The sequence below is a fragment of the Cyprinodon tularosa genome, unplaced genomic scaffold (assembly GCF_016077235.1).
Source record: "Cyprinodon tularosa strain WSP-4 unplaced genomic scaffold, ASM1607723v1 ctg1043, whole genome shotgun sequence".
NCBI lineage: Eukaryota > Metazoa > Chordata > Actinopteri > Cyprinodontiformes > Cyprinodontidae > Cyprinodon > Cyprinodon tularosa.
Genome location: NW_024037831.1, coordinates 81,368 through 93,599, shown reverse-complemented (window position 1 = coordinate 93,599; position 12,232 = coordinate 81,368). Strand labels below are relative to the sequence as shown.

Sequence of the window (12,232 nt, the reverse complement as noted above, 5' to 3'; positions counted from 1 at the left end):
AATGGACACACCTGCTGGAATGAGTTTCTATTTCTACCAGGGAAGAGAAATCATGAAATATGTGAGGAAAAGAAAATGTTGATCATGTTTTAATGGTTGCTATAAATATGCATCCGAAAGAGAGGATGAGGGAATTAATTAGAGAAAAAGGGAGAGAATGGAGCATTAAAGGGATTTTAGTGACATATGGAGATAGGGAGGATATTAGGGCCATTAATAAAGCATTTTTTTGCATAAAATGAAATTAAAAAATAGAATAAAGTAGGTGGAACCTTTACGCTACACACTCTTGTACAGTAGGTGTCGGTATGCAGCTTTAAGCTGTTTACAATCCGCCAATCAAATAAAAGAAGAATAAGAAGGAACCATTGTAAAGATGAAATAGTTTCCTACCGGACCGGAAGTCTGTGAAACTGCGGATTGTGGCGGACTGATCATCGCTGATTGTCCATCTCTGCTCCGTGGCTCTTAAAGCTTTCCTTAGCAGCGCAGGTTTCGGCTCTAAATCTCTGTTAGCATTGTTAGCACTGTCAGCATTGTTAGCATTGGAAGAAACTAGCAGGCAGCCGCCTCCATTGTTCCCTCCCCCTTGGCGCCATGAGTTACTCTGACTGTGACTCTGACGGCTACCTGTCTCATGAAGACGCTGACTATGTTCCCTCAGGTGAGAATTGCAGGAAGATGTTTCAGGTTTAGTTGCTAAATAACCAGAATCCTCAGACAGGCTGAACAATCCTGCATCCTCCCCTGCCTCTGGTTAGGATGCAGTTTCAGTGAACAGTCCTGTTTCTATCTACTGTTTGCTCTATTTGTTTAACCGTAAGAAAAAAGCTTATATATCTTTTTACACGCAGTATATAAATGTTTTCTTTCAACCCTTTATAGGTTTAAAAGTGAAATACTTTACAAATCAACATTTCCAGCCAATAGTGTTACTGGAATCCAGGCAGATACCTTATTACCTTTGGAAAATTCTAGAAATAATGGATGTTTTATGGTAACAATTAATGTCAATGTAATAAGAAGAAACGCCAACTTGCCTAAATATATTAAGAAAAATAACAAAAGTGCTTATAGAAGAATTTCATGAAAAACAAACACATTTTTATTGGTCCAACATAACCTTAGAGGCATTAATGCTGATACTGGAACTGACATTTTTTTAGTTTATAAACCTAAATATGATTGTTAACTAGACTTACTTGCTTTTTAACTTAACTTTTTAATTAGCTTATTACCTGTTTTTTCTCTTTAACTTTTTGTCCAACTTTATTTACAATAAATAATGTATCGTACAGCAACTGATTATAAAATAAAAACAATTTTACTTAAACTTTTTAACTTTCCATCTCAAATAAAATAAAAACATGAATATGTTGCCTGAAAGATAGTAAGGAATCTCTACTTTAAAGTTTTTAGTTTATAAACCTAAATATAATTATGAACTAGGCTTGTTAACTTTATAACTTTAAAATTAGCTTTTTCAGGTTCCTGTGAATCCTTAAAAAGTCTTAAAAGGCATTGAATTCTTCAATATAAAAATAAGGCCTTAATTGGTATTAAAATGTCTTAAATCAGAATTTCATAGATCTGAAAATTGTCACCAAGTCATAAATAGGATTTAATTTTTGTCATTTGTATAAAAAAATTAAAATGATTCCCAATATTTTTTGCCATTTACCGAACGGCTGCGTTGGAAGAATAATTAGCTCTATCCTGACAGCAGAACCGATAAAAACAAACAGACCTTGGGGCGATGTGGCAACTTTTTATCTGGACAACGTGGGGAGGTGTAAATGCAATGTAGTTTTCTGCACGTCTAAAACCAAAAGCAGGTAATTTAGATGAGGAATGTTGTACTTTGAGCAAGAAGTCATTGAAGCTCGGCATGATGGGAATCAAAGCTGTGGAGTCAGATGAGTGAAGAGGTAAAAATAAAGCCTCCGTTTTGTTCCTCGTCTCTGCACGGCCTCTACAGCATCTCCGGTAGCAGCAAACCTCCAGATAATGTTTGGCAGTTTGCGGACAATGAAAGCAGAGCTATTATAGACTTTGAGTCAGGATCAAAACAAAGTTTGTGAATTCCATTCATTAGTTGTTAAAAATATTTCTGTTATTAGTTTGTTTTTTACTTTCTTCCTCTATGGAATTTTTTTCAAAATTGTAAATATTTCTACTGGGCCAGAAATGAATGGTTTATGTTCAAATAAGCATCGGGTTACATTTGTTTCAACCAGGTTTTCTTGTGTTTATTGGGAAGTTGGTCTTAAAGTTTTATTTCAAGGGACAAAAAAAGCCTAAAAAAGTCTTGAATTTAACTTGCCTGATGTTGTTGGAACGCTGTTTTAACCTTTTCTTGACTTTTTTTGTTTCAAACTTAATTTCCAGGAGGTAATAAATCATTCAAGGGCTCATCTAATTGGTCAAATACTAAACTAAGATCTATAGCCATGTAGCAGGATCTATGCTGAATGGCTGATATGGATATTGTGCTTCTTGACCTCACTGAGGGACGAGGAAGGATCTATAACTTGCCCTAAAGAGGATCCACAGAGCCTTTGTGGACGTGTTGAACCATCGTGTGTCTTTCTCTGTCTCAGATGATAACCTGAGTGAGGATGACATCAATGAGTGTGAGAAGGAGGACCCTCTGCATGAGGACGACGCCGTGCCTCATCCTGAAGCCGCTCAAAAGAAGAAAAAGAGAAGGAAGGACGTCGGCGTGAAGTGAGTGGAGCGGATGATAAAGTTTAGCCTGTGTCAGAACTTCCTGTCCCAGTGAGGCACCAAGCTGCCCGCTGTTCTGTCAGACCAGAGGATTAGGGCCACTGGGGAAAAAAAAGTTACCGGTAACTGATTTTTAAAGTTTATTTCCGTTTAATATGGGAAAAAAGTCAGAATTCTGACTTTTTTTCTCAGAATTCTGACTTTTTTCCCATATTAAACTGAAATAAAAGTTTCAAGTTTTACTCCCTGGAATGGGTGACAATAGTTGAATAAATGTTCGGCTCTCAAAACGGTATCAGTGCCCTATTTGTTGGTACTCACTGATACCGATACCACCACTTTAGTGCTGGGTCGGGGGCCGGCCTGATACTGGTATCGGTGCAACACTAGGAAAAAACTCAGCGGTGCATTCTATAAAGCAAAGCTCTACTTAACGAGTCTGTGCAGCATCTAGAACTAGAACAGATAGAATGCTCATGTATTAAAAACATAATGAGATCTACGTCTAAAGAACAGAAAAACGCTGCTCTGACCTGCTCTGTCTGCTCCTCCTTATTCTGGTTTCTGTGAGGCTCAAAGACGATCACTACTTTATCCGTTCTCTGTCCTCTTGAACTCCTATCATGGGGAAAGTTTTCTATTTTAATGTTTCATTCATTGTTTCTGCTCCAGTCTGTCCTGCTTACTATAAACACGATGTGCGACTCCAGACTGACTCTTTCCCCATCAGATTAACAGATTTTATTTAGCATTTTCCTCCAAAGCGGATGTTTTACTTTGAAACTGATTCCCTCTTCCTGTCAGACCCATGAAATTGCTGCTGAATTGCTGCGTAGTCCGACTGAAATGGACCTGGGCTCTATCTCAGTCGGAGCTACGCTGCCCCCTGCAGGAAATCATGCCCATTGACTTTCAATAAACGTTAAACGCCACGATTTTCTGTGGGAATGGAGGCTAGATCGGATTCAGTGTGTTCTGGCCCGTAGGGTTGGGTCAGCTGGATTTCTTTTCATGCTTTCAGTGTGAAGTGGTTTTACTGGTGTGGCCTAAACCCACTCAACTGTATTAGATGATAATGTTATTATTTCACAGTAAAAACAAAAAATCTTAGTTTTTCTAAATCTGTTTGAAACAGGAAGGACAACAGCGAGGAGGCAGCGCCGCTAAAGGAGAATGCTGATGATGAAGAGAAACGGAAGAAGAAATCAGATGACCTTTGGGCCAGTTTCCTGTCCGACATGGGATCAAGGCCCAAAGGCTCCGCCCCCACCTACCCGTCAGAGACCGCTGAGGTGGGAAACATGTTTCTCTGTCCTGTTCTTCATCGGGTCGGCCATGTTGGCTTCACCCTCTGCTGATTGGCCTGTTTTTTTTTTTCTTGCAGGATGAACCTTCAGCTTCAAAGGTTACGACTTCTTCAGGGGCAGATTCCAAACCATCCGGACCTTCTAAGGTCACCATCACCAAGGTGTTTGACTTCGCTGGAGAAGAAGTGCGGTCAGTCTGAATCATTCAGGGGGAAAAACGTTTGTTTTGAAATGAAGGCTCTGAGTTTATTCTCTATGACCGGAGTCAGAGCCTGGTCCGCATCGCCAGCAGTGAGTCGGACTCGTTTCCAGTGGAAGGTTGGCCTTTGTCACCAATTCTGTTCATAACTGTTATGGACATAATTTCTAGGCGCAGCCAAGGTGTTGAGGATATCTGTCTTGGTGGCCTTAGGATTGCATCTCTGTTATTCGCAGATGATGTGGTCCTGCTGGCTTCACCAGGGCGTGATCTACAGCTCTCACTGGAGCGGTTCGCAGCCGAGTGTGAAGAGGCCAGGATGAGAATCAGTGCCTCCAAATCCGAGACCGTGATATTTAGCCAGAAAAGGGTAGAGTACCTTCTCCAGGTTGGGGAGGATGTTCTGCCCCTAGTGGAGGAGTTTAAGTATCTTGGGGTCTTGTTCACGAATGAGGGGAAGATGGAGCGGGAGATCGATAGGCGGATTGGTGCGGCGTCTGTTGTGAAGCATGCCCTGCACCGGTCTGTTGTGGTGAAGAGAGAAAAGCAAAGCTCTCCATCTACTGGTCGATCTACGTCCCTACCGTTTTCTATGGTCATGACCATAGAATGAGATCCCGGATACAAGCGGCTGAAATGAGTTTTCTAAGTAGTATGTCTGGGCTCTCCCTTAGAGATAGGGGGGAGGAGCTTAGTCATCCGGGGAGGACTCAGAGTAGAGCTGCTACTCCTCCACATCGAGAGGAGCCAGTTGAGGTGGCTCGGGCATCTGATTTGTTCTTAGTTTTATTTTTTGGAGTTTTTACGGCACTAGTGGCTCGTTTTAATGCACAGTAGGCCAAGACATGCGGGAAAGGACCACACTGCGGATTAAAACCTGGGTCGCCTGCGTCAAGGACTAAGGCCTTCATACATGGGTCATGTGCGCTAACCACTGCGCCACCAAAGCACTCCCGGCTCCGGCATCTGGTTAGGATGCCTCCTGGATGTCTTCCTGCCGGTGGGACTCAGGCACGTCCCACCGGGAGCAGGCCAAGGGGGAGACCCAGCACACGCTGGAGGGACTCTGTTTCTCTGCTGGCCTGGGAGCGCCTTGGGATTCCCCTGGAAGTGGCTGCAGAGAGGGACGTCTGGGCCTCCCTACTGAAGCTGCTACCCCGGCAACCCAACCCTGGATAAGAGGAGGAAGAAGTTGGATGGATGGATGGCTCTGAGTGGAGGTTCAGGCTGATGGCATGTCTGCTGTTCTCACCATGTCTACCATGATCATTTCCATTAGCACCAGTAGATGGCGCAGCACACTCGGCAGATCATTCTCACACTGAACGCTATCACTATATGTTAATGTTTCTCCATCAGCTGTCTCTGTGGACGCCCTCTGCTACAGAGGACATGTGGAGCGTGGTACGCCTGGGGCGCGGTACGCCTCGCCTGGGGCGCGGTACGCGTGAGGAGAACAGCCCTGCAGTGACAGCCGCTGCAGGAGGAGGTTTGCAAAGATTAAGACCTTCATGTTCTCTGTAGGATGAACCTGAAGGTCCTACTGAAGCGGAACCACCAGGTCTCCTGGATCCCCGTCCTTTAGGGCGCAAAGAAGTCAGAAAGGGAAAGTCCTGGAGCGGCCTAGTCAAAGCCCAGATCAGGGTTTCATTGAGAATTTCTGGGTGGTCTGAAACTGGGCTGAATGAACGCAGCAGAGAACAGATCTGCTGTTTCAGAGGACTGATTGTTGGTGTTCCTGTTTTCAGGGTGAATAAGGAGGTGTCGGCGGATTCCAGGGAAGCTAAGACTTATCTGAAGAGTCAGAGTGCTCAGCAGGAGGAGGGCCAGGAGGCAAGTCCGGCCTCGAGGAAGCCGACCCTCCCCGGGCCCAGGTAAAATCAATGTTTTATTCTCATAGATCTATAGATAGATCCATCCAGAACCGTCAGGATTTAATGTAAGAAGTTATTTTCTGTGTCGTCTGTCTGTTGCGGGATCCTTTGCCATCAGTGCAGCTTCCCTTGAATGCCTGATCCTGTGGTTCTGCTGAGGTCCAGGAGAAACCCAGGTGTTTTCAGTGGCTAGATTCTCTGTGGGGTTCTGGACTGGCCCGATGGCTGTCCAGAACCCGGTACCACCATGGTCACTGGACCAGCTTCTGCTTGAATCAGTGACTCCATCCAGCTTGTCAGCAGAAGTGTTCCAGAAGGTTCTGTTGGATCCCTGCTGTGACCCATTGGACCAGAACCAGCCGTGACGTAGCGGCCCAAACAACCCCGTCTGTAGAACCTTTGCTCTTAAGATTCAAGCAGCGTAGAGAAAAAAGTCCAGTTCTCTGCTTCTAATGCTACGTTCACACCGGACGCAGCAAGAGCAGCAAAATCGCGTCTGCTGCTTCATTTTTGCTGCTTGTACCAGTTTAGTTCTGACGCGCGGCTGAAGCAGCTTTGCTGCTCTGGCTGCGTGGTCCAAAAGTGGGTCTGACGCGCGTTGGGCGGAGCTTCACTATCCTTTCTCTGCCTTGCAGCTATATTTGCTGTGATCAGTGGGAATAAAGTAGTTTTAATATGTTTTTAAGTGAGAAAATACACCTGAAAACGTAATCAGTGCAGTCAGTTCATTCAGATTATCATCCTGCCTTCCATTATTATTTCTGTCGGAGCCGCTCAGACCCCCACATACCAGCGGTGCGCCGACAGTAGGAATCCCTTCATCAGCAGCCTCTGGCCGGGTCGCCTCCTCGCGGTTCACCGTAGCGGCTGGTAGGTGTTTTTCATCTAAATAATCCGATCTGCAGACACCAGAATAATAAAAGGGAACATATTTTAACGGCAGATTTTTGCATTTTAAGTAAATTTATGCGTCAAACTGTTTCAGAGGAGTGATCATAGCCAGCTCCCAGATCAGCTTCTCTGATTGGTTGACGCGGCGCGTCGAGCAGCAACACGCAACAGATGCTTAAACGCTCCTGACATGCTGCTTCAGCTGCTCAGACACGCTGCGCCTGCTGCTCAAAACGCGCCGCGGGACCTTGTGCTGCGCCTTGACGTGCGTCAACCATTGACTTTGCATGTAAACTCGCTGCTTCTGTCGAGCTAGCTGCGCCCGGTGTGAACGCAGCATAATCCCAGATACTCAGGTTTTCCTTCCACTCAACTTTCTATGCATCCAGCATTCTGTGAGGAAGCAGTTTCTTCTCTCTGTGGCCATAAATGACCGGAGTCTTCCTCACGATTGGTTGGTCGTTACGGTTAAAGCGCTCTTCCCTCGACAGGTGGCGTCTGGTCGCCGCCGAGCGCGGCGTGGAGACGAGCACATCCTCCTTTCCAAAGCAGAAAACCCAGACGGGACAAAGGAAATAGTTCTGAAGCAGAAGGAAGCAACACTGTCCACAACCCATTTCCTTCTGATCTGTGTGTGAGAGAGAGAGAGAGAGAGAGGATCAGGGAGGAGTGGAACAGGAAGCAGGAAGTGGCCATCAGAGCCGTTTATCTGGTCGGATTCTGCCTCGCCTCATGGAAGCGTTAAAAAGAAGAACAGGAGGACGTCTTGGTGGGAGAAAGTGGAGGGTTCTGTACTGACAGATGTGGCGACATAAACCTTATAAAATCAAACAGTCAGCGCCTTCATGGTTTAAAGCTTTTTTTATTTTTAGCTCAATTAACCCTTTAAGCCCTGAGAGCCTTAGGAGCAAATTCAGCCTGAAACTACATGTGTGAAGTAAATCCAGTTCTATAAATTGGAAATATAATTGTTTGTATTTCTATGACAGAAAGACTTGAGGAATATTTTTTAGGTGGAACCACTATTTTAAATGTCACCATGTCTGATTTATAGGTGGTTAAACAAAGAAAAAGTGAAAAATATTTAGCTAAACTACTAATTTTCACCAAAACAGACACTGGAAAACACCATGAAAGCTCATTAGAAACTCTGGATGAATCCTCAGACTTTATAGATCCACATCTTCACTATAATTCAAGCTAATCTAAAGGTCTGGTTGTCGTCCAGCAGCAGATATTTTTTATTTCTGCCCAATATTGAAGCGTGGTCTGCGCTATGTCATTCCACGGCACAACGCCAGAGGGCCAATCAGGAACTAGCTGTGGGTCTAGATACGGCCGAGGCGGTGCGGAAGTGGGGGCAAGTTTGTGCAACAACGGAGGAACATGAAGGCCAAAAAGAGCTGGGATCCAGGTGGGAAAATGGTCCCAGCGTTCTCACGCAACTCGCTCTTCTAGCTGCTCCATCTTCACCAGTCGTTTTCCATAATGGCGGTCAGACAAACAAAACAAGCCGGTTAGGTACCGAACAGGAAATACGCATAGTGTAGAGCGGATGGAGATCTGACCAATCAGAGGCCTTCTGTCTGCGGGCACCTGCCATTTTGGAGAGGAGCAGCAGAGTGTCTGCAGAGGGGGCGGGGCATATCTGCGTTCACTGCGACACAAACGCAGACGACCTGGTTTCTGAGTATAAATCAGCCTTAATAAGTTGAAGCATGTTTGTTCCACAAAGGTTTTAGTGGGCAGGGTGCTGGGTGGGAATGTGATGTTTGCACAGCGCCAAAAGTGGCCAATTTATGCTAAAATGCATTTGTTTCCACTCATCAAAGGGAATCTGGTCAGATAAAAATGCTGATTTCCATTATTGGAGACTTTCTGCACAAGACAAAGCCCTAAGATTTAGTCGTTGATTCATCGAAATTTACCAATAATATCACCAAACTTAATAGAAAATTAGAATAACAGAGCAGCTTATGTAACGCATGCTGGTTAAATCTCAGTCTTTCAGTTAGGGGTGTAAATAATAATCGTTTTGTATCGATGCATCGATCCAACAGCCGAAGATCTGATGCATCAATACGTCCGCAAGAGTATCGATTCATGTTTTTTTGTTTTTTTTTTTATAAAAATATTTACCAATTAATCAAATCATTGGGTCAGGAAATCAATACTACCGGTAAATCAAATCACCATGATGGGTGTGATTTACACCCCTACTTTCAGGGAACTTCCTTCCTGCACAGATTCCGTCTCTCCTGCATGTTTTTTTTGTTGGACTGAAGTGACTCCTGGCTTCTGTTGTTCTTCCTCTGTTTTCTAAACATCTTTGCCTCATTGATTCACCTGCTGCCAGCCATTAACAAGCACTGCGCTGGTGGCTGTACTGCCCTCTCTACTTCCTGACCTGCCTTGAATCCTCTTCCTGTGTGGATGTTTAATGACCGATGCTCAGTCTGGGACCAGCTTCAGACCATGATTACAGTGGATCCTTTATCAGGACGTTTGTCTGGAAACAATAACTGCACAACGTGTCTCTGCCTCCATCTTTTCTTTTTCTGCTGTAGCTCCTTTGCAGCAGCTGTTGGTGTCAAGTTCTAGCTAATAAAAAGGACGGGGGGGGGGTCATTAATGGCGTTTCAAAGACGTGATTTACTACGAGATGACGACTCACTGAGGTTTATCTTTAGAGCAGAGCAGCCTTCAGAGTAGCTGCTGAAAGCTTCTCATGGTTGGAGGTCATTTTAAAAATAACTGCTATTGAGGCTTAATGAAGCCGTGGGGATGGAGAGCTCCATCTCCTGCTGCTCCTTTACTCACTGATGGATCCATCTTTGATATCTACAGATGCTTCTTCAGTCTGCAGCCTGTGGGCCCTCTGCCCAGGAACCCGTCACTGACCTCTCCTGTCCCCCTCTCTTTGTTTCTGCAGTGTGAAGCGTCCAGCAGGCATGTCCAGCATCCTCGGACAGATTGGAGGAAAGAAACAGAAGATGAGCACGCTAGAGAAGTCCAAGATGGACTGGGACGCCTTCAAATCCGAGGAGGGCATCACCGAAGAACTGGCCATCCACAACAGAGGCAGAGAAGGGTAGGAGGCTCCAGGGACCCATTCAGTCCTTCCTAGAGCTGGACGTCCTGAAACCAGCTGGAGACGAGTCTGAGCCATTAGGAGGCTGAGGGTTCCTGTCCGTCACCTTCTCTCAGTCTCAGTAAAAGGCTCTAAAATCTCTAATGTTTAATCATTTAAGGCAGATCAGTCTTTAAAAATGTTTTCCTTTAATGACGTTAGCAGCGGATGTAGGGCTGGGCGATGTATCGAATAAACGCGATGTATCTGGAGTTTCCCCAAGCACGAATGACTCCATCGCAGCCATCAAGTGCAAATTCGCATAACGACGTTAAGCCGTCTGCATCTATTTCACTGCCAGTCTTATTTTTCCCCACACACTTTGAATGCATCATAAATGCATCATAAATCCCTCCTCCAAACAAGATTATTTTCTCTCGAAGTGTTGCAAAAACCATTACTGCAAAAGGCTGAAGTATAAACCTATTCCAGCACCTAAGTCACTGGCTGCAAAATGAAGAATGTTGTAAACTCTGCATGTCAGCGTCTCACCGCTCGCCAATTAAAACGTTCAATCAATCAGCTGTGAAGCCAATGGCGGCGTTTGAAAAATCGATCCCATATGAGAGAAACAGGAAGAGATGGAGGGAAATCACAAACGCTGTTTATGACGTTATTTAAATGTTTATTAGATGCTCTAACAGCTGATGTTCACAGGTTTTAAAGACTTTTTCTAAACTTAGCAATGTTCTCAAATTTATTACTTTTTGTGCTTCTTTAAAATTCCCAACAGGTAAAGAGCTAAAGCGCTAATAGATGCTCTGATAATGATCTCATTTTTGGACTTTATTTCCACTTTTTTTTTTGTTTATTTAGGTCTTTTAGTTTTAACTTTTTTCTGCTTTCTTTACTATGCACAAAAGAGCCGGGGGGTTTTTTGTTTTGCATTTTATTTATTATTGCGTGTTTTTGCTTTGTTTCCTGTTTGCTGGGATCTTGTTTAAGGTCTAAAACTGACACCCAAACACATCATGGGGCAGAATTATTAGTGAAAAGTTGTTTAAAATAAAGCAAAATGAAATTAAATTTGTAACCAAAAGTTTGAATGATCAGTGCAACTTTCTGCACTCTATTGTTTTTGAAGCTCATTTAAACACATGGTGATATATATGGTGCATATATAGCCCTAATATATGGCCCAGTTCTAACCGGATGGGTCAGTGAGGCTGAAGTTTTTGTGTTTTCAGGTATGTGGAGCGGAAGAACTTCCTGGAGCGCGTGGACCATCGGCAGTTTGAGCTGGAGAAAGCGGTCCGACTGAACAACATGAAGCGATGACACGCCGGCGGTCTGCAGACGGACGGAGCAGAGCGGCCTTTGAATCCCTGGGATTGTTGGTTCCTCCTGGCAGGTTGGATTCTGCTCCTGTAATGAGATCCATCTGGGTCTGAGGCTCCTGCCTATTTCAGGCTGGGTGTATAAATAGGCTCCTGGGGCCTCGGCCTGCTTCCTGCTTCCAGCCAGAGATGAACGTCTCCTGCTGCTCAGGTGTGAACATGGCTGCTTCGTTTGTTCAAGGATCAGATGAAAACATTAACTGGTTTCTGTTGGTTCGTGTTTCGGGTCTCATCGTCACACGGAGCTTCCAGAAGAACCGGAAGCGGATCTAGATTAGAACTCTGTTATGGAGGGTTGGACCTAAACTGCAGCTCATGTTTAAAAAGCTCGGTGACCTTTGAAGGTTAAATCTGTGGATTTAACGACTCTTTGCTTTTAAAAGGATCCAAACATTTGCTGTCTGGATGTTTCCACGTCTTGCTCCTCGGCGGGCCGCCTCAGAAATGACCGCTCCATCGGGATGATGATGATTAGAGCCACGGTATCCAAGTATTTAGGAATGACTCTGGTACCGCGGCGCTGCTAACACCGCTAACCTTTCTGTCGCCCAGTTATTCAATGTTTTTCTGTTTGGAGCCGCTGGCTGCAGAGTTTCCCTGGTTTTAGCTGCTGAACGAGGACCATTCAATAAGTCCTGCCCCCGACCCACTTCCTGTTGTTAGAGCAAGCTGAACGTTTGCACCTACAACTGTTTATATCTCTATAGATTAATTGGACAATTCCAGCTGTGAACTAACTGCGGTTTCTGATTTACAGGCGTTTGAAC

General features: G+C 44.6%; 1 protein-coding gene across 1 annotated transcript; it reads left to right on the top strand.

Annotated features, from left to right (window-relative positions):
* The first annotated feature begins 374 nt into the window (after window positions 1-374).
* On the top strand, window positions 375-11,903 carry cfdp1 (craniofacial development protein 1). The gene is given in 7 exon segments (XM_038283067.1): window positions 375-664; window positions 2,601-2,748; window positions 3,875-4,019; window positions 4,112-4,224; window positions 5,982-6,107; window positions 9,931-10,089; window positions 11,316-11,903. Coding segments are annotated over 7 exon segments (849 nt in total). The 5' UTR covers window positions 375-597; the 3' UTR covers window positions 11,407-11,903.
* Window positions 11,904-12,232: the final 329 nt, after the last annotated feature.